The sequence below is a fragment of the Giraffa tippelskirchi genome, chromosome 2 (assembly GCF_054371585.1).
Source record: "Giraffa tippelskirchi isolate mGirTip1 chromosome 2, T2T-mGirTip1v1.2.pri, whole genome shotgun sequence".
Lineage (NCBI taxonomy): Eukaryota > Metazoa > Chordata > Mammalia > Artiodactyla > Giraffidae > Giraffa > Giraffa tippelskirchi.
This window is the reverse complement of record NC_137276.1, coordinates 116,061,367-116,083,451: the sequence shown is the minus strand read 5'-3', so window position 1 is coordinate 116,083,451 and position 22,085 is coordinate 116,061,367. Positions and strand designations below refer to the sequence as shown.

General features: G+C 46.5%; 1 protein-coding gene across 1 annotated transcript; it reads left to right on the top strand.

Moving 5' to 3' along the window:
* Positions 1-1,727: 1,727 nt before the first annotated feature.
* Positions 1,728-21,169, top strand: FAM89A (family with sequence similarity 89 member A). The gene is made up of 2 exons (XM_081574407.1): positions 1,728-2,054; positions 20,081-21,169. The coding sequence occupies exons 1-2, from the start codon at positions 1,782-1,784 to the stop codon at positions 20,342-20,344; spliced, it is 537 nt and encodes a 178-aa protein (XP_081430533.1). The 5' UTR covers positions 1,728-1,781; the 3' UTR covers positions 20,345-21,169.
* The last annotated feature ends 916 nt before the right edge of the window (positions 21,170-22,085 follow it).

Here is a 22,085-nt window from a genome sequence, read left to right as displayed (position 1 = left end):
ACATAACCTGCTACCACCTTACGTCAATGATTTCTGCTAATTACTGTAGGACAGACAGCAACTTGACACACCAAATTAAAGCAATCCACGCCAAGGTGGGAAGGAAAGATCAAATGTCTCATCCCTTCCTCTCCCACCTGCCTTACTCTCACACAAGCAAATCTGTAACTCTCCCAGACACCCACTGTTTAAACAAGCAAATGAATGAATATCTGAATTAGGAAATGTAACTAGGCAATTAGTGGAAGGTGAGGCACAGTGATGAGGATGAAAACTCTGGGCACTGGGTGGGGTGAGAAGCCTTCATGACACTCTTGCATCACACTGCTTGCGCTGGGGCTTTTCCATGTTCCTCTCACCCGGTTGCAAGTGTGTATCAAGAACATCTGCCAATGTTGCAGATTGATTCTGGAGAGGAGTCTATGGGGAATGGTAGATAAAGGGGGGGAAAAAAAAACCCCAAAGTGCAGGGCTCTTTAATGTCTGCAAGTGTTCAGAACACTTTATAATTGTGATCTCATTGAATGCATTTAGAACAATTAAGTCCCTTTTATAACGAAAGCCAACAGTAGGCATTATAATGTATCCATTCTCTATATACTGCATTAGTTTTTAATCTGCAGTGAGGCTGTCTCTGAAAATCAGTCTTAACTTCTTTACTGTCTCTAATCTGGTTGTAACATCTGTCATTTTTATTCTTCCTCCAAAAGATAGAGCCTTCTTTCTTTTCTCTCCCTCTCTGAGATGTGAATCGTATTTATGTTTGCCTCAGAGCTGAAGAATAGTTTCTGAGATATAATCCTTTTCTCCACTCTCCTAACATTTCCATTTAGAACTACTCATGTGTTCACAGCCAGGTTGAAGGACACGTTTGTTCGCATTTTGAGGTTTCCAAAGATGACTCTTGGCTCCTCTTGGCCAAGCTCTTCTTGACTCAGCGCTCCTCTTGGCTGCTGTCAGTACGAACAATGGTATGGACATTGCCATTTACAGAGAAGGCCAGTGGGCCCTCAAGTGAACTAGTGACTAGCCCGAGCCTGGGGGCCTAGCTCTCCAGGCAGGAAGTCACACTTAGCAGGAGGCGGTCTAGATTCAGCCCTCGGCGACCGGCGAGAGCGGGGGTGGGGTGGGGTGGGTTCCTGTGGCCAGAGCCTCGCCTCCTCCCCCGCGGTCACCGCGGACCCCGCCGGCTGCGACCACGCCGCCTCTAAGGACCGTGACCGCGGGCGCGATCCCAGCACTACCAAACCTCCCCGACGTCCTGCCTGCCCCGAAGGGGAGCCTTTATACCCCGATTCGCCGCACCAACTGGTCTCGTCAGGTCGCATCTGAGGTGACCCTCCCCTATCAGTAATTACAAGTAGCTTTGGGGTCTGGTGGCGGAGCCCACCTTGCCGGGAGTGGGACAGCCAGGGAGGGGCTCGACTCCACGAGGAGGGCTGGCAGGCGAGAGTCCCAGGAGGTGCTAAAGGTGAGCCAGGGATGGGCCCGGGAATGGGCGCAGGGGTGGACGGTAAGTGGGCGGGGCCGTAGGAGAGCCGGGGAGGTGGGGCGCCAAGAGGGCGCGGGCGAGGGGAGGGGCCGCAGGGAGGGGCGGGGCGTAGGCGTAGGCGGGGCGTGGGGCGGAGGCAGGGCGCGGGGCGGGACAGCGAGGTGGGGAGGGGAAGTGGGAGGGGAAGTGGGCGGAGCGCCCCCGGGAAGGGGGCGGGCTGGGGAGCAAGGGCCCCAGGCAGCGGCGACGGTGGCTGCGGACCAGAGAGCGCGCGGTCTGGCCGGACGGGATGAGCGGAGCCGGGGCGGCCGGCTCCGTGCGCGGGCTGCGGGTGGACGGGCTGCCTCCGCTGCCCAAGAGCCTGAGCGGGCTGCTGCACTCGGCGTCGGGCGGCGGCGCGTCGGGGGGTTGGCGGCACCTGGAGAGGTTGTACGCGCAGAAGTCGCGCATCCAGGACGAGCTGAGCCGCTGGAACGCGGGAGGCGGCGGGGCTCGGGCGGCGGCGTTGCCCGCCAAGCCCCCCAACCTGGACGCCGCGCTGGCCCTGTTGCGCAAGGAGATGGTAAGGGAGGTCCGCGGGCCGGGGCGGGGGTCCTTCCCAGCCGGGCTCGCCGTTCTGGGAAAGTTCGCCGGAAGTCCCTGCGCCACCCTCCCGTCTCAGGCTCTTTGGCCCTAGGCGCCGACTCCGAAAGAGGGACACTGCCCTCTCAACTAACCCGTTTTGCTTGTCCTCTCTGTGCCCACTACTAGACCCTCGCCCAGAGAGGTACCTCTTTCAAAAGGCACCTTTCTGGAGACCCGGCGCCCCTCGTCCGGCCCCAGCTGGCTCAGAGACCCAGGAGGCGCGGCGTGGGGCTGGCGCTTGGCCTGGGGCCGGGGGTGGCTGGTCACCCTTCCCCAGGGGGCAGCAGATCTCCCGGGGTCGGGGGGCGGCCTTCACTGCGCCCGCGGGGTTAAGAGCTGTGTGCGATTGTGTTTTCCTGCCCTGAAGAGGACAGCTTTTTGTCCTCGCGAGTGTAGACTGCGAATTGGAACAGCCCTCGCCCCCTCCCCCCCACCCAGGGCGCGTGCAGAATCGGATTACAGCGGAGCGGCTTTGGCCCGCAGATGCCGGGAAAGTGGCCGCTCACCCTGACAGTCTCCGCGTGGTAGCCGGTTCCCCAGGCCCGCTAAGAGAGGACTGGGGCGGTGGCGTCCTAGCCATGTGGGTGAAGCCCATGAGGGTTCTTCAGGTTGTGCCTGGGCTGCAAACAATGGGGCTTAGTTTTTCTCGGTCGTTGGGAAGTATAGTAGGTGTTCGTGGACTAGAACTAATGAGTTAGGGTGAAGCCATAAGGAGCTCAAGGGTCTCCAGCTTTCTCCAGGCTTAGGCCAGCTCAAAAGAGAACAGAAAAACTTCCGTCTAACGCTCCTGCAGGCCTCTGATCACCTTTCTTGGCCCCTCTTTCTGTTTAGAATTTGCCCTTTCCTTTTACCTAATGCAGATTCGCCCCTTCTCCTGGCACAGGTAAATATTAAGGAAATCTAATATATGAAAACTTTTTTCCCCCCAAAATAAATTGGCACCCAAATTTATTATAGGAAACCTTTAAATATGCATTTGGTATATATATTAAGGTATTATTTAGAAAAATTAAGTTTATGCATTTCTTTCGGAAAAATATCTGTCCTGAAAACTAAGAATTAAATCTAGAAAAACAGTGTTAACACCTTTAAGCAATTCAGTATTGTCTGCCCACTCTGTGGCTGCCATTGAAGTGATTTCCAATTCTCCCTGAGAGGATTTTCTAAGCTTTTTACAGAATGACTTAAATTTCAAGCCAACTGTTTTTATTTATTAATCAGCATTAATCAACACCAGCATTGCACAGCTGGTAAGCTGTGTTTTCATTAGATAAGCCTACACCCAGTATGTTTAGAGTCTGAACTTGGATGCAGCATAAATAAAGAGGGTGAAATAGGAAGACTCGTCCTGGTTAATTTACGGGACCAGAGACAGGAAAACCTCAGGCCACTCCCCTTGTGAAGCTCTCTCTGCTTTATAAACATGCTCTGGAGTCTTGCACACTCCTAAGTGGTAACTTGGAAGTAACCGTGCCGTTCCCGAAAGTGTTTTTCCAGGTCCCTCCTGGTGCAACTAAAGTACAGTCACAGCCTTCTAATTATGCCCTGGACCAGAGCTCTCTGTCAGCCTATCTGAAACACAAGAAAAATAAACAGCCGTCCTGGGTCTGTCTGATATTTAGCTGAGATAAGGACAAAACATGGCTACAGGCCTTGACAAGTCCCTTTCAAGAAATGTCACAAGGTCTTTGGGAATACTCTGGGTTTTTTTGCCTATTTGAGATTTACTAACCTAGGGCTACTAGTAGGGTCTGAGTGGTTGCTTCAAACTGAGGCTTCCACAGGAGTGGGGGTGGGGGCTTGCAAGATTAGAGTTGAGAGTGTGTGCTTGAATTATCTGCCAAGTAGTCTGTGTTGATCTATTTAATTTGAAGGCCTTAGGTCAAATCTGTGCCCAGGAAACTAACAAGAAGTCCTGGCAGAATGTAGCTAGTTCCTTTTTAATAAGTTGTATACAAGCACAGAGCAGCAGTAGTGTGGAAGCCCTCAGAATGTGACTGCATTTTAAGAAGAGAGAATGGGTGATAGAAAATCCAGACTGACGTGCGCTCCTGTTGGAATAGGGCAGACGTGGACATTGCAACTGTGAGAGGATTGGTTGGAGCCAAGTGGGCTAAGGAAAGCCTTGAGTAGCAAGGAACAGGTATAGCAGGAGAACTGGCTTTGAAGAGTTAATGTGAAAGCAGGGTGCTTAGAAGGGCAAGCTGGCTGGGCTTGGGAGTTACTGGAGATGTGCTCGGAGAGATGAGAGCCTGCAGCAGCCTGGGGACCCCGGAATGTGAAACGAGAATCAAAAGGGAGACACTTCATTGAAATAGAATCCACAGGACTTGCTGGGTAAATATCAGAGTCAGGACGGTGATGATAAGGAGCCAGAGATGACTTACTTTTTTAAAAAATAATTTTATTTATGTTATTTATTTTTGTCTGTGCCGGCTTTTGTCTAGTTGGGGTGAGCACAGGCTACTCTCTAGTTGCAATGAGAGGCCTTCCTATTGTGGTGGCTTCTCTTGCAGAGCACAGGCTCTAGGGCTCTCAGGCTTCAGGAGTTGTGGCACAGGGGCTCAGTAGTTGCAGCTCCTGGACTCGAGAGCACGGGCTCAGTAGTTGTGGTGCATGGACTTAGTTGCTTTGTGGGATGTGGGGGTCTTCCTGGACCAGGGATTGAACACGTGTCTCCTGCATTGGCAGGCCGATTCTTTACCACTGAGCCCCAGCAATAACTTAAGTTTTTTAATGGAAAGTGCCCCTAAGTAAACAGTTAATAATTACAGTCAAGCTTCCCTGATGGCTCAGTTCAGTTCAGTTCAGTTAAGTAGTTCAGTCGAGTCCAACTCTTTGCGACCCCATGGAGTGCCCCATGCCAGGCTTCCCTGTCCTTCACCATCTCCTGGAGCTTACTCAAATTCATGTCCATCAAGTTGGTGGGGCCATCCAACCATCTCATCCTCTGTCGTCCCCTTCTCCTCCTGCCTCCAATCTTTCCCAGCATCAGGGTCTTTTCCAATGAGTCAGTTCTTCGCATCAGGTGGTCACAGTATTGGAGTTTCAGCTTCAGCATCAGTCCTTCCAATGAATGAATATTCAGTGATTTCCTTTAGGATAGACTGGTTGGATCTCCTTGCAGTCCAAGGGACTCTCAAGAATCTTCTCCAAGATGCTTCTTCAAAAGCATCAATTCTTCTGCGCTCAGCTTTCTTTATAATCCATTCCTCACATCCATACATGACTACTGGAAAAACCATAGCTTTGACTAGACAGACCTTTGTTGGCAAAGTAATGTCTCTGCTTTTTAATATACTGTCTAGGTTGGTCATAGCTTTCCTTCCAAGGAGCAAGTGTCTTGTAATTTCATGGCTGCAGTCACCATCTGAAGTGATTTTGGAGCCCCCAAAAACGAAGTCTGTCACTGTTTCCGTTGTTTCCCCATCTATTTGCCATGAAGTGATGGGACTGGATGCCATAATCTTAGTTCTCTGAATGTTGAGTTTTAAGCCAACTTTTTCACTCTCCTCTTTCACTTTCATCAAGAGGCTCTTTAGTTCTTCTTCCCTTCCTGCCATAAGGGTGGTGTCATCTACATTTCTGAAGTTGTTGATATTTCTCCCAGCAATCTTGATTCCAGCTTGTGCTTCATCCATCCCAGCATTTCGCATGATGTACTCTGCATATAAGTTAAATAAGCACGGTGACAATATATAGCCTTTCCCGATTTGCAACCAGTCTGTTGTTCCATGTCTAGTTCTAACTGTTTCTTCTTGACCTGCATACAGGTTTCTCATGAGGCAGGTAAGATGGTCTGGTATTCCCATCTCTTTCGGAATTTTCCACAGTTTGTTGTGATCCACACAGTCAAAGGCTTTGGCATAGTCAATAAAGCAGAAGTAGATGCTTTTCTGGAATTCTCTTGCTTTTTTGATGATCTAATGGATGTTGGCAATTTGATCTCTGGTTCCTCTGCCTCTTCTAAATCCAGCTTGAACATTTGGAAGTTCACGATTCACATACTGTTGAAGCCAGGCTTGGAGAATTTTGAGCATTACTTTGCTAGTGTGTGAGATGAGTGCAATTGTGCGGTAGTTTGAACATTCTTTGGCATTGCCTTTCTTTGGGATTGGAATGAAAACTGACCTTTTCCAGTCCTGTGGCCACTGCTGAGTTTTCCAAATTTGCTGACATATTGAGTGCAGCACTTTCACAGCATCATCTTTTAGTATTTGAAATAGCTCAACTGGAATTGCATCACCTCCACTAGCTTTGTTCGTAGTGATGCTTCCTAAGGCCCACTTGACTTTGAATTCCAGGATGTCTGGCTCTAGGTGAGTGAGCACATCATCGTGGTTATCTGGGTCATTAAGATCTTTTTTGTATAATTCTTCTGTATATTGTTGCCACCTCTTCTTAACATCTTCTGCTTCTGTTTCCTGATGTCTCAGTAGTAAAAAATCTGCCTGCCAGTGCAGGAGACATAGGTTCGATCCCTGATCTGGGAAGATCCTACATGCTGTAGAGCAACTAAGCCCATGTGCCATGACTATTAAGCCTGTGCTCTAGACCCCGGGGGGCTGCAACTGCTGAGCCCACATGGCACAACTACTGAAGCCTGTACGCTCCAGAGCCCGTGCTCAGCAACCGGAGAAGCCGCTGCAGTGAGAAGCCCGAGCACCACAACTAGAGAGTGGCCTCTGCTCGCTGCAACTGGAGAAAGGTCCTCAAGGCAAAGAAGACATGGCATGGCCATAAATAAATAATATTTTAAAAATTAGAGTCCTAGCACCTGATCACTTTACTATTTGGGGATATCTCCTGGTAGGCACAGTGTAAATGTTTTCCTTACATCATCTTATTTGATTTTTATAACTTCTCCATGAGATAGATACTGAAAGTCTACGTTTTAAAAAATAGGATTCAGAATTTAAGTAGCTCACCTAAGGAGACAAACTCAGCCAGACGTGTCTAGCTCCAAGACCCTGTTAAATCATAGGGTTTTACCGCTTTGGCGGGGTGGCATGTGTTGCAAGTATTTTCTAGGTCAGTGTATATTATAATGTCTTGTCTAACTCCGTGGAGTGCCATTATATGGCAGTAATAACTTTGGTCATTCATTACTGGGAAAGTAGGGGTCATCACAGCAATAAGGGTGTCAGGAGAAGTGGCTGCTTATGGGGGAAGGTGGTTTGCCGTTACATCACTGGAAGAGTATGTTAAACGTTTCAGAACGTGGAGCCAGAGGCTGGCAGAGCCTGGCCTGCAGATAACTGATTGACGGATGGTCAGGGCAGAACATGGGGGAGCTGGTGTTGAGGGGCGCCTGTGTGGGTGACACCCTGCTCTGCTTTGAGAGTCCTGATGTCCACTGGAGTTTCCGTACTTCCTGTGCTAGTAATGGGCTTACTCTCAAGTTCCGTGCCATTGTGAGCTCCCCTCCCCTCCCCCAGTGAGCCCATTTGGAGAGCTATGAGGGTCAGACAGATGCTTTTTGCTCTTTAGACCTGAAAGCATCCTTTAAAACAAGAAGTTCAGATTGTTTTTTTCTCCCCCCGAACATCAGAGAGCATATTTGGATTGTATCAGACAGATGTTTACCACATGTCTGCTGGTTATAAAGTTTTGTGGTGGATACAGGGCTGAACTAGGATATAGGGCTGAACTATCTAGGTGTTAAGGAGCTTATAACATTTAGCAGAGGTGGGCATCTTTACAGGAATACAATTGCTGTAGTTTAGACCACGTGTCATTTTTCATGTCTGAAGACTTTATTAGTAATAGAGACTCAATTTGAACCAGCTCTTGCAAAAGGAGAACCTTGTAGGGCTGGATGTGTACAGAGGCAGACTAGAACCAGGGTTGGTGGGGAACCCAGGAAGGCTACTCTATTCTTCTTTACCCTCCTTTTTTTTTTTTTCCTACATTTTGGAATGTGACTGTCAACAGTATCCACACTCCCAGTTTCAGCCATGCTTCTTTCGTGGAAGAATACCAGTGGGCTCAGCTTGGGGGGTCTGGACAGCTATTGGTGACTGAGGCCAAGATGGTGTTTTATTTACTAAGGTGATGTGACCGTGTGGATGGGGTGCAGGGCTGGGCATCCCTAAAAGAAGAGTTTGCAGAAATGGAGCAGGGGGCTGCTGCTGGACAGCAAAATATAAGATACCTAGTATTTTTTTGATGCTACTTAGAGACTTAGCAGGAGTATTTTTTTTACCATTTTTTCGTTTTTAACTTTTATTTTATATTGGGGTATGCTGCTGCTGCTGCTGCTGCTGCTAAGTCGCTTCAGTCGTGTCTGACTCTGTGCAGCCCCATAGACGGCAGCGCACCAGGCCCCCCCGTCCCTGGGATTCTCCAGGCAAGAACACTGGAGTGGGTTGCCATTTCCTTCTCCAATGCATGAAAGAGAAAAGTGAAAGGGAAGTTGCTCAGTTGTGTCCGACTCCTAGTGAACCCGTGGACTGCAGCCCACCAGGCTCCTCTGTCCATGGAATTTTCCAGGCAAGAGTACTGGAGTGGGCTGTCATTGCCTTCTCCATATTGGGGTATAGCTGATTAACAAAACAATGTTGTAATAGTTTCAAGTGAACAGTGAAAGGACTCAGCCATATATACACATGTATCCATTCTCCCCCAAATTCCCCTCCCATCCAGGCTCCCACATAACATTGACAGAGTTCCATCTGCCATACAGTAGGTCCTTGTTGGTTATCCATTTTAAATGTAGCAGTGTGTACATGCCCATTCCAAACTCCCTCACTGTCCCTTCCCCTCATTCTCCCCACCCCCCACCCCACAGCCATAAGTTTGTTCTTTAAGGCTATGAGTTTTTTTTCTGTTTTGTAAATAAGCTCATTTGTATCATTTTAGATGTCACATATAAGGGATGTTGGGTTTCCCTGGTGGCTCAGACAGTAAACAATCTGCCTGCAATGCAGGAGACCTGGGTTCGATCCCTGGGTTGGGAAGATACCCTGGAAGAGGGTGTGGCAATCCACTCCAGTATTGTTGCCTGGGAAGTCTCATTGACAGAGGAGCCTGGAGGACTACAGTCCATAGAGTCATAAAGAATCAGATATGACTGAATGACCAACACTTCCACTTTCTTATAAGGGATGTCAAATGATATTTCTCTTCTGTCTGCCTTCCTTCACTCAGTATGACAATCCCTAGGTCTATGTTGCTGAAAATGGCATTATTTTGTTCTTTTTAATGGCTGAGTAATATTCCATTGTGTATGTTCCACATTTTCTTTATCAGTTGCTCTGTTGATGGACATCTAGGTTGCTTCCATGTCTTGACTATTGTAAACAGTGCTGCAATGAACATTAGGGTGCTAGTATCCTTTCGGATCATGTTTTTATCTGGATATATGCCCAGGAGTGGAACTGCAGGGTGCTATGGTAGCTCTATATTTAGCTTTTTAAGGAAACTCCATACTGTTCTGCATAGTGGCTGTACCAATTTCATTCCCTGCAGACCTCTTTCTGGATAAAAATACTTTGGCCTCAAGGGCCCCGCAGTTTGAAAGAGTTTTATCTGGTTTGCTGACAGGATCTCTGTTGGCATTTCAGATCCTTGCATGTGGTTGAAGGACACACGTAACTCTCAGGGTCCCCAGGGATCCTGGCACACATCTTTCCTTACAGGGCTCTTCAGAGACCACTGCCCAGAAGCCCTGTAAGTTTAGCCCATCAAGTTTAGGTCCTCAGAAGCATCACATGAAAGTGTGGAGGCAGAAAGAGAGCCTCAAACATGGGGACGGGAGATGGCAGGTCTCTGAGGATTCTTGAGTTCCACTTCTCAGACCATCAGCAGCACCTTTCTAAATAGTAACTTTGGAAACTCTTGGCCTCATTTTTTCTTTTTTTTTTTTTCAAACTATCCAATAGTTGCTTTGGTTACCTACCTGTGAGTGGGAAGTTGTTCACACAGAACTTTTGAGTTCCTGAACTACAATGGTTTGGGTGAAGAATTGAATCTGAGAAAAAAGGTTTGATTCTTGAGAGCAGCAACACTTAACTTTCCAACATTTTACTTGTTGTTCAGTTGCTAAGTTGTATCCAACTTTTTGCGACCCCATGGACTGCAGCTCACCAGGCTTCCTTAGCTTTCACTATCTCCTGGAGTTTGCTCAAACTCATGTCCATCTAGTCGGTGCTGGCATCCTACCATCTCATCTTCTGTTGCCCCCTTCTCCTCTTGCTGTCAATCTTTCCCAGCACCAGGATCTTTTCCAGTGAGTTGCCTCTTCCCATCAGGTGGCCAAAGTATTGGAGCTTCAACTTCAGCATCAGTCCTTCCAATGAAAATTCAGAGTAGATTTCCTTTAAGATTGACTGGTTTGATCTCCTTGTAGTCCAAGGGACTCTGAATAGTCTTCTTCAGAACCACAGTTTGAAAGCATCAGTTCTTCAGCATTCAGCCTTCTTTATGGTCTAACTCTCATATCCGTACATGACTACTAGAAAAACCATAGCTGTGACTGTATGGACCTTTGTTTGTTGGCAAAGGGATGTCTCTGCTTTTTAATACACTGTCTAGGTTTGTCATAGCTTTTCTTCCTAGGAGTAAGGGTCTTTTAATTTTAGTTGAGACAACACCTAAATGCCTGACAGCCTTGTGTGGTGAACTAGGAACTAGGAGACAGGCATGAACTTGAATAGCCCAGATCCCTGCAGAGTTCAGTCTTCACCCTATACGAGACAACAGGATCTCACAGAGGGGGTTCGAGTCTTTAAATGGGCTTATGGTTGGAGGTCCAATCTCAAGTCAAGCCCATGCAGTGCCTTCTGGAATAAGAGTGTTAGCTCTCAATGCAGGGTTCTTGGTTGGCCTTGGTCAAAGGAGACTGGGGATGGCCACTGGCCTTTAATATTGTGTGGGCACCAACCTTTTCTCTTGCTTTGTCTAAAAAACACTAGACACTGACATGAAGTTTTCTGTTTATTGTCCAAGAACTTGGTTTCCTGATTTTTAGCTTCAGATTTTCTTCCTTTACTGAATCTACTCTCGCAGAGAGGCAATTTCAATTAGTTATCATTCAAGAAAAGGACAAAATGCAAACTAACCTTCAAATGGGTGTTGAATTCCCATGTGTCATTAGTTAAGTCATGGTTTTTCCTCTAGTCCCACTTGATTTATAGAATCAACTGCATTCATATCTGCATTCATCATCTTAAGTAGTGAACTTTCAGGCCTTTGACACATCCTTGATGAATGGCCCACTGTTTGTGATCCCAGAACTGACGGATTGGAAGGAAAGCATCCCATTTCCCTTCTCTGCCTTCTCCTTTGCAATTTCATTTTCATAATTTTAAAAAATTTTCTTACAGAAATAGTCACCAAGGGAATAACAGTACTTATACAGGAATATCTTTTGCAGTGATATATAGTAGTATTCTATAATAATAATATAAAACAGTATATTTTATATATAATATATAATTCTGTTATAATAATATATAACAGAATATTATACAATTGTTGAAAAGAATGTAGTAACTATATAAATGAATATAGGTGTTCAAGGTTTGGAAAAGTAAATTACAAAACAGTGCATATATACATTTGTATGTGCATTGTGTCGAACAGCTAAAAGTGGATATGTTTAGAACAGTAGTTCTTAAATTATAGCCTGAGGACACCTATGGGTTCTCAGATCCTTCTGTGGGGGTGTCCTTAATTAGGTGGTGGTCATATGGGCAAATGTGATTTTCCAAAATAGTACCTAAGGAAATGTATCAACATTTGGAGGGTCTACATTCAGTGAATCAATTTTCCACAGTTTTCATGTAACTAATGCTTGGTGCGTGGTTAAAAGATCCATTCAAAGTGCAAGACTGGTGGATTTTAATGAAACAGTGTTAAAAGCTTATTGGCATAGTTTCAAATTCCACACTGGAGCCAGCTTAAGGATAGTGCCAAACAAGAATATCCACTGTTAACTTGAAAGGTGGTTTAAATACTCCTTTTTCCCAAGTACATATCTGTGTGAGGCCAGGCTTATTTCAACCAAAAAGGCATGTTATGAAGGATCAAGTGCAGAAGAAGATAAGCCAGGCATTAGAAAGATTTCTTACACAATCTCATTTATAAAAATGTGAGGTATGTTAGCAGTGGGTGTAGTGTTTTTGAATGGCTTTATATGACAGTTTCTCAGTTTTCATTTCTAATAAGGTAACTATTGATAGGTATAACTTACATAAACAGGAGCTCTTTGGGACCCTCAGTAATTTTAAGAGTCTAAAGGGGTCCCAAGACCAAAACACTTTAAGATTGCTGCATTAGGACATGAAATTAGGGAAGACTGTATAATTATGAGCCATTGAATTTGTAATGCAGTCAGAATATTTTATTTTTGTAATTGGGAAAGAAAGTAAAGGAATATGCAAAGACGTGTCTTAAAGACAGTGGTCAATTGCTTTTTTTCTTTTTCCTTCTCTGCGTAGGACAGAATGAGAGGAAATGGGCTTCATTGGTACAACCATTATTTTAGGTTAGAGATGGGCAAGGATGTCTTCACAAGCACTGCTGAGTTGCAGAATGGGCTCCATCCATCAGCGAGGGTGCCTTCAGGTGTAGCAGCTGGTCTGCTTGCTCTCTCTGAATCACCAGGGCTCTTCTGAGGCAGTCCTCAGCTCGGTGGGGCTGCACTGCTAACAGGAGATGAGGTTGATGGACACGTACCCCCTGGGGAGGAGCCGAGTGACTGATGGAAGCCGCTTAGGGAGTCCAGAATCAGAGTTCACCTGGGAGCTTGGGGTCCTGCAGGAGTATCTCCGGCCAGCTCAGGCAGCTGAGTTCATAGCTTTTTCTCTGTCAACACCAATGAAGCTTTTCTCTTTGGTCTTCTTTTTCTAAACAGTATGCAGGTCAGCGTTCTTTTGTCAACACATCCTTTATTCAGCAATCAGATTATGATCCATTAAGTCACTGTGATCTTTATTACATTCCAGGCCTGCGGATGCATACTAGACATTTATTAAATTTGGGGCATTTACTAATAGTATTGTCTAAAATAAATTTACAAGCCATTTATTATGTTTTTAAAAGTTCTCTCATTATGAGTTAATACATATTCATAGTAGAAAATCTGGAAAACTAGGAAAGGTGAAAGTCAAAGTGTTAGTCACTCAGTCATGTCTAACTCTTGTGACCCCATAGACTGTAGCCCACCAGGCTCCTCTGTCTATGGGATTCTCCAGGCAAGAATACTGGAGTAGGTAGCCATTCCCTTCTCCAGGGGATCTTCCCAACCCAGGGATCGAACCCGGGTCTCCTGCATTACAGGCAGGTCCTTTACCATCTGAGCCACCAGAGAAAATTCAGAAAAGCCAATAATAAGAGTCACTTGTGATCTCAGCAGCTTGCTGCCCCCAGCTGACATGGCGCCGTCTCCCAGTGTTGTCTGTGCAGGCTGATGGTCGGGCATGCATGCTGGAGCACTACCACCTGGCTGCAGCCCCTTGCTCTTAGTGAAGGGCCTGCATCTTTCAGGGCTCAGTTTCCTCATGGTAACAGAATCTACACCTACTTCACAGAACAAGGATGAGGATCACCTATTTGTGTACAGCTGAGATTTTCTACTCCAAAGTCACTAGCAATGAACTGGTTAGCTGGTTAAAACTTATATGATATTTTAAGGTTTTTGGTAGACATTGTCAGTGAGTCCTCCTGAGAGGTTTTACAAGCATGCAGCCCTACTAGCAATGCACATAAGCTATATACTTTATTATAACTAGTTTTTAAAATTAAGAGTAACATCCTTGTTGGAAAAGAAATTTTTTAGCAGTAAAGAAGGCTGTAAATATCCAGTCCCACTTTCCAGAAGTAAATTCTGCTCACGGACATTTTCTCTTCTACTCAAAAGCTTGCATGCGTGTATGCATAATGTATAAAGTGAGGTCCTACTCAGCATACTATTCTGTACCTTGAACTTTTGTGCCTAATGGTGTGCATTGGTCAGTGTCCTACTCTTGTACTTAGAGAGCTGCTCTTTTAAGTAACTGCCTGGTTTTTATTGTATGTGTGTGTATGTGTGTTTAGTTGCTAAGTCGTGTCTGACTCTTGTGACCCCTTGGACTGTTGCCCACCAGGCTCCTCTGTCCATGGGATTTCCCAGGCAAGAATACTGGAGTGGGTTACCTTTTGCTTCTCCAGGGGATCTTCCCAACCCAGGGATCAAGCCTGGGTCTCCTGCATTGCAGGCAGATTCTTTACCACTGAGCCACTACAGAAACCCTTTTATTGTCTGACTGTAATATAATTTTTTCAGTCAAGTTTCTATCATCCATTATGTTTCAAACTAAACGTTCACCCATCAGACTTTTTCTGCATCTGTCTCCATATTTTGGGGCCCCCTGTTCCTGATTCTATAGCTTAACTTCAGACCTATACATCCCTTGTACCATGTGCTGCTGCTACTGCTGCTAAGTCGCTTCAGTCGTGTCCGACCCTGTGCGACCCCATAGACGGCAGCCCACGAGGCTCCGCCATCCCTGGGATTCTCCAGGCAAGAATACTGGAGTGGGTTGCCATTTCCTTCTCCAGTGCATGAAAGGGAAAGTGAAAGTGAAGTCGCTCAGTCGTGTCTGACTCTTAGCGACCCCATGAACTGTAGCCTACCAGGCTCCTCCGTCCATGGGATTTTCCAAGCAAGAGTACTGGAGTGGGGTGCCATTGCCATGTGAGGTGGGGTATTTTTCATCTTATGGTTGAGGAATCACAGTAGTAGGAAATAGTGAACTGGCAGGGGAGAAGCTCATTGCAGAATGACCCCAGTTTGACCACTGGGACTAAACCGTGCTGACACCCGATTTACTCCCCTCCCCCTACCCTGGGCCCAGGTTCCTATATGGACCTGGGTACAAATAAGACCATTTCCTCGTACGTTTGTCTTGTTTTCTACTCATTGCTATATTTTAGAAAAAGTTGCTTTTATGTCTCTTGGAAAAGAGAGACATAAAAGAGCTTCATACAAGCACGAGAATTACCGCCAACTTTTGTTTTGGGGCTTCCCTGGTGGCTTTTAGTTTGTTAAATAAAACAGACTATTTTTCTTAAGTATGTTTTTCACTCCTAAAAGCTTCCTAAAATTTTTCATGATGCTTTGTTTTCAATCAACATTAATTTCCCACTACAGTTCTCTTTCATCTTCTAAGCCTTGTATCCTAACGGTAACATTTCTATTATCTAGAAGTCAGGAAGAACTTCTAACATTACCCTTCAGGGATATTCAGAGACTTGGTGACCCAAAACCCAGCTGGGAACCACCATCCTGTCTGAGGTGTATACATGTGGCCAGCCCATTGTGAGTTTTGAAACTGTTTTGAGGGTGGTTCAGGATTGTTTGGCCCTATTGTTGGAGATGCTGGGGATGGGTGAGCCACCTGTGTGTACAGCAAGTGCGGTGCAGGGAGTTCTGTTTGTGGGATACGTTCAGGAAGGAAGCAGGAAGCCTGAACAGAGAGAGGAAGGAGTCAGGCCAGCAGTTTAAAGCGTGGAGATGAGTGGCTTGTTCTTGATTGTCTCAGAGGTCTATGACAAGGGGCTACAAATTACGGGGTCTAAGAATTCTGTACTTTTCTAAAATGAGGCTGTCTGAATTTTTCAACTGGGTTTTCAAGAAAGAGCTGTATTTTCTGAATCCAGCTGTGACTCAGCACCTGTTCTTTAGGGAACACATCACTAAGGTGATGGGCTTCTGCAGTGGGATGAGGACAGGGGTGAGGGTTAATGGGCTTGCTGAGGGTGTGTTCCCCTGCCTCTCCCCACTTTTTTTTCTGGAAAGATGAGAAGTTCTTGTTCGTGGGTGATTTAATCATGTCCCAAAACGTAACTGCAGTTTAGTTCTCTTGGCTGGGCCTTCTCTCTGCTTCCCACACCCCCGAGCCTCATGGCCTCCCTGTTGAGAGCCTGCGCTCTGTCCCTGCCTCCCAGCTGCTGGCTCTGCAGTGAGCACTCAGGAACGAATCTTCGTTTGTGTCTTCTCCTGTCAGGCCAGAGGTGAGTGCTTTTCTGATGACGTGGCGAGAACCATGTGGCCTGTGGCTTTCCTCAGGGGCACCTTGGGGTGAAGCCAGGAGCCTGTGGATCCCAGCACGACCCACTGCCGGGTCGCTTCACCACCCGACGTTCTCTGGGAGGGCATCGGAGTCTCTGTAGCTTTCCCTCAGTCACCAGTGTCTGAGTTTCCTCCACAAGGGTCTGCACTGGGTGCTGAGGGACCTAAGGGAGAGATGGGTCCATGCCTTCCGGGCATGTCCTCAAGTAGGAGAAGGAAGACCATGTGCACCCACAGCAACGGTAGAGAGTAATCAACGCCATGAGACAGGCAGAGATGGTGAGGGAAGGTGAGGAGCACTGGTGACTGAGCCCATCCAAGTCAGAAGAGAGGACGGGGAGCTGGTGTTGCACTTTTAAAAATATATATATTTATTTATTTGTTGCTGCGCTGGGTCTTCATTGCTGCATGCGGACTTTCTCTAGTTGCGGTGTGCGGGCTTCTTGTTGCAGTGGCTTCTCTTATTGTGGAGTATGGGTTCTAGGGCGCTAGGGTTTCAGTAGTTGAGGCTTGCAGGCTCTACAGTACAAGTTCAATAGTTGTGACACATGGACTTAGTTGCTCCATGGTGTGTGGGATCTTCCTGGATCAGGGATCCAGCTGTCTCTCCTGCATTGGCAGGCAGATTCTTAACCACTGGGCCACCTGGGAAGCCCGGGATGCAAAGGGAAGCAATTATCTTCCAATTTAAAAAAATAAATTAAAAAAAGGTATGGAAAAAACTTGGAGAATTAAATAAAATGAATCTGATGCTATTAAAAAAAAAACAACCCAGAGCCAGGGGACAGTCAGGATGAAGGGACCTCACTGACCAGTGGAGGAGGCACAGGGAGAATTGTTCCAGGTCAGATTATGGGATGCCGCCTAGTGATTTTCAATTTACCTCTAGAAAATTCAAGTGAAAATGTTTAAACTACTTCAGCAGGGGAAGAGATGTCCTGAGTGGGAAGCTAGATTGCTTCTGTATGTACTTAGCTCCTGTCCTCCTGGCTAATCTGGAGGGTTGCTGGTGAACCAGAGGAAGTTGAATCTCATGCCTGAAGGAGGCGGCCCTGAGAAGCCAGGCTGTGGGCGTGCACACGTGTTGTGTTTAAATCCCTGTTAAATTAGTCCAAACCCTCGGCATCTGTTGGCTTGTGTAACAGGCGTGTATAGGGCTCTGCTGTATTCCTAGGTGGGTCAGACTTAGTTTCTAGGCCAGCATTCCGCCCGATGACAAGGCAGCTTTGTGAGTCACCTGCCGCCACAGTGCAGAAAGGTCCAGGTTATGATCCAACTCCTAGCCTAGCGTCTCCCACATAGGCCTGGGAATACCTCGGACACCTCAGCACCTAAGGAGAACAACCTGGAGCTGCACTCGGGGCAGCACGGCGTTGAGGGAAGTCAGGGCTTCTGCAGTCACCTGTGCCCACCTCCAGTGGCCCAGGAGATTGGCAGACCTGGGCCGATAGCACATTGCTCTACTACTTTTTCCTTTATAGTTTTGGGTTCACTAGAGGTAAAGAACCCGCCTACCATTGCAGGAGACGTGAGAAATTCAGGTTTGGTCCCTGGGTTGGGAAGATCCCCCAGAGGAGGGCATGGCAACCCACTCCAGTACTCTTGCCTGGAGAATCCCATGGACAGAGGATCCTGGGGGGCTGCTGTTCACGGGGTCACAAAGAGTCGGACAAGGCTTAGACAATTAACAACAACAAAAACAACAACAACAACAAAATAGCCAATTAACTTTTGAGAGTAGGATGCCTTGGGGTGGAGTGGTGCCTGGAGGCCATGCCCCCAGCTTGCCAAAAGTCTCTTCCTGGGAACAGCTTCTTTAGAAGTTCTACCATAGAAGGAATTCTGGAATGATGGGAATCACTCCAGAAACAACAGGGCCTACCTCTCTGTCTGGGTCTTCCTTTGAGTGTCTTGGCTAGCAAGCCAGGTCGGTGCGAGCGGCTCTGTTTCTGTGGTCTGTTCAGCTGTACTGGAGAGTCACTGGTGAACAAGAGTGGTTGACGGTGTGAAGAGTGACCTGGAATTTAGTCTTGTCACAAGACAGCTTCCCTTGTGTAGAAAATATCATTGCTGGGTAATTATAAAGACTAAATCCTTTGACACGTTCTGTGTTTATTTAAAAAATATATTTATTAATAAATATTAATATTTAATTTATTTTTAATAATTAAAAAAATTTTTTTTTATTTTTTACATTATTAAAGTATGATAACACATTTACAGGAGACTTGGAAAATACAGAACAGGGTTACATATAGTTCCACTATATATTACAATTATTTTTTTAAGCAGATAAATTAAGCTTTTTAGTTGGAGTTTCAATATCAAACTCTCAAAAATTAATGGCATAAATATACAGAGAAGTAGAGGGATATAGTAGACCAGAAAATGCACTGTGAACCAATTCAACATAATTAAGATTTATACAATTTTCACACAACAGTAGGATACAAATTCTATTCAAGTTCCCATACACTGTAAACTAGGAGACAGTGAAACATCCAGGGACATAAAACAAGGTGCAAAAATTTCATGGTCTAAAGGTATTGAAACCATACAGAGTCTGTTCTCATATCACTGTGGAATTATGTTAGACATCAGTATCAAAAGATATTGAAAATAACCCATATATTTTCAAGTGCAGTATCACTTTTACCAAGTGAGATCTTCAACTTAGCCATTGAAAGCCTCAATAAAGTTAGACTGCAAAAAAACACATGTTCCCTGTATTTGTGTGTATTCTTTCCCATGCATCTTGAGTGCTTTAGCGTAGTGCTTGGTACGTGGGAGACATTTGATTGCTGTTTATTAAAATAGTTGATATTTCATTTAACCCTCCCAATAGATTAAGAGAAATTATTCCATTTTGTCATCAGCCAAGGCATAGAGATGATAAATAAGTTGCTCGAGAGCCCAGAAGCGGAAGGGCCCAGGGCAGGTCTCCTGGCATCTGTTTAGAGTTTCCCATCTTGAGAGTCCCTGAAGTTGGCTGCTCAGCAGCTTGCTCTGCATCCCCGTTCCCAGTGGTCCTAGACCCGGGCCGGAGTCAGAATCTGCAGGCTTCACAAGAGTGGTTCTCGCGCACTGGAGAGAGTAGATGCGCTGGTCTGGGCTGCGTGTCTAGATGCATTAACCCTTCTCTCTCTGGGATTGATGAAAACGATGCATTTTCCTGTCCTGACTGTTCTCTTTTCCCTGGGATGGGCCACTGGGGGAGGTAGGAACTTGAAGATAAATGTGTGACTTTGAAATGTTCTTTGTTCTGTTATCACTTGGGAAAATAGTTCCCAGGGTAATCTGTAGAGGCCCAGGTCTTACTAAGGCTTATTCAGTTGTTCTCTCTGGGGAGTGACCCCACAGCCATCTTAGGAGGAGATGTCCTCTTGTCCAAAGGAGAGGGAGTCTGACTCCTTGTGTGTCTGGAGACCCAGCTGATTGGAGGGTGGGTACTCCAGGGGGCAGCGTATGACACTAACTGCTGAGCTACTGGTCCTGGCACAGAGACTGTTGCCTCAGGAAGGAGAGAACACATGGGGGTCTTCTCTGAATCTGTTCGTAGCAGGAAGAGATGACACACTTGCCTCTTGGTGTCCAAAGTGAAGCTGGCTGGTGCTTTCAAAATGTGCAAGGCTGTTGCTCTGCAGGGCGTGCCCGATTGCTGGGCGATGTTCTGCAGGCCGGGCCCGCTGCCCCACAGGTGTGATCGTTCCCTGACATGTTAGAGGTGTGGGCATTGCATAATTAAGGTTTTCTCAAAACTGAAAATCCAAAGTGTTCAAGTGATGCTCTGAGTCGCTGGCCATGTGGAAAGAACATGCTGGCACGGGCAGATTGCTGACTGAGAGCACCGCTAAGATTCCACTCCATTGCTGACTTCTCACTTTTACCTCTCCGCCCCTTCCCTCAAGGTTGGCCTCCGACAGCTGGACATGTCCTTGCTCTGCCAGTTGTACAGCCTCTATGAGTCCATCCAGGAATACAAGGGAGCCTGCCAGGCAGCGGCCAGCCCAGACAGCACTTACGCTCTGGAGAACGGTTTCTTCGACGAGGAGGATGAATATTTCCAGGAGCAGAACTCCCTCCAGGATGGGAGGGAGCGAGGCCCCCCGAGGGACCTGACGCTGCCTGTCTCCCCACTCCCTGGCGGCGACTGGATCCTGGAGTCCATCTAAAGGATGCAAGAGGGAGGCCACCATCAGCACGGGCTTCTCTGTGGGCGGTCCTCGGGCCTGTGGGACCAGTGCTGCCTGTTTAATTTGCAGGCGGGGAGATATACCTGGGTGTGGGGGCTGTGTCTCTTTGGAGGTCCACTTTCTGCTGAGGTGATCTGGAGGTACTCAGCAGTCTCCTCACACCTGGTCCTAAGACCCCGTGGCCAAGGGTTTATACTGAGAGAGTAACGAGAGGATCCCTGGAGAAGACCTCCCATATTCTGGACAAGATGAAACAACTTGTATGTAGCTAGTTACTTTTCTACTGGTGGGGTTTGCCTTGGATTTGCAGTGTGTGAGAGCTCACATTTCACTGCTGCCTTTCCTCAGGACCTTCTGCTGCCTTTGTTGCTGTTTCATGAGCTTTGAAGCCACATGGTTGAGCTTTATTTATTTGTAAGCTGCATTACTAGTTGTCCAGGGGACTCAGTAAAAAAACTGTACTGAGAAAGTAAACCTTTCAGGCCACACCAATCAAGAGACTTGCATTCTCTGAACCTGTCCAAATATTTTGTGTCATTCTCTGTGTATCAGAGATGAGTGGAAGACAGTGCAGAGATACCTCGAGTTGGGGAACAAAACTGGGGCAAGCGATGTGTTGTATCTGTCACTGTAAGATGGTGAACGTTTTTGGTTTTAAAGATTCTGGGTGTCAGCTATAGTATGTTAGAAAGCAAACTCTTTCACTCAAAACGGTGATCACCTGAAGCCTTACTATATTTATTAAAATCTTTTATGAACACTTAACACTTTGTAGGTTAAAAGTAAAGATAAAAGGCTAAACTATCTGTGGTTGTATATTATTTTGGTCTGAGTTATGACTCATAAACTTTCATAACTCGAACGCATTGAATCCAATCAATGACTGAAAGAAAACTGCAGTTTTTTCACTTGCCATTAAGAATTTTGAAAGAAGCTTTGTTCCTCTGTTGGCCCATCCTTAAGGTTGTTTTATCAGTATACTGCAACATACTTAGGTCTCAGTGCTGTTCAGTCATTGAATACTCTGGATCCCTTGCTCCTCTTCTCTTTGGTGCAGTAATTGCTTATTAGCACCTTTTTTGGGTCAGAGAGAGGAAGGAAAACTCACCATGTTAATTAGCCTGTTGACAGCCTGTTATGCACACAACTCTGTGTCGGGAACTGGGGTGAGGGGCAGAGGATGAAGAGTTCCCCTGCTGATTTTCTATGTTGAAAATGGTCACTGAAATGAGGGGTGGCAGTAAATTGCCTTTAGCATGTGGCCTGACTGGTGGGGGGAATATTGAAAGCGGTAAAACCAGGTGAAGGAGAAGGGGGCGACAGAGGATGAGATGGTTGGATGGCATCACTGACTCCATGGTCATAGTTTGAGCACACCTGGGAGATGATGAAGGACAGGGAAGCCTGGTGTGCTGCAGTCCATGGGGTTGCAAAGAGTCGGACACAACTTAGTGACTGAACAACAACAACAAGACCAGGTGACATCTGGTTGTCTGCTGGAACCTCTTTCTCTGAGGCTGGTTCACACCCTGCTTCACAATGAGTTGAACCCGAGACCAGCTGACCTCAGCCTTGACCACACTAAAATACTTGGGGGAACTTTTAGAACAATATTGTTTGTTGTTGTTGTTTAGTTGCTGAGTCATGTCCGACTCTTTTGTGACCTCATGGACTGTCACCCACCAGGCTCCTCTATCTGTGAGATTTCCCAGGCAAGAAT

Coding starts and splice junctions, on each gene's coding strand:
- FAM89A (XM_081574407.1), top strand. CDS start 1,782: ATGAGCGGAGCCGGGGCGGCCGGCTCCGTGCGCGGGCTGCGGGTGGAC. Junction 2,055..20,080: donor CCCTGTTGCGCAAGGAGATG/GTAAGGGAGGTC, acceptor CCTTCCCTCAAG/GTTGGCCTCCGACAGCTGGA.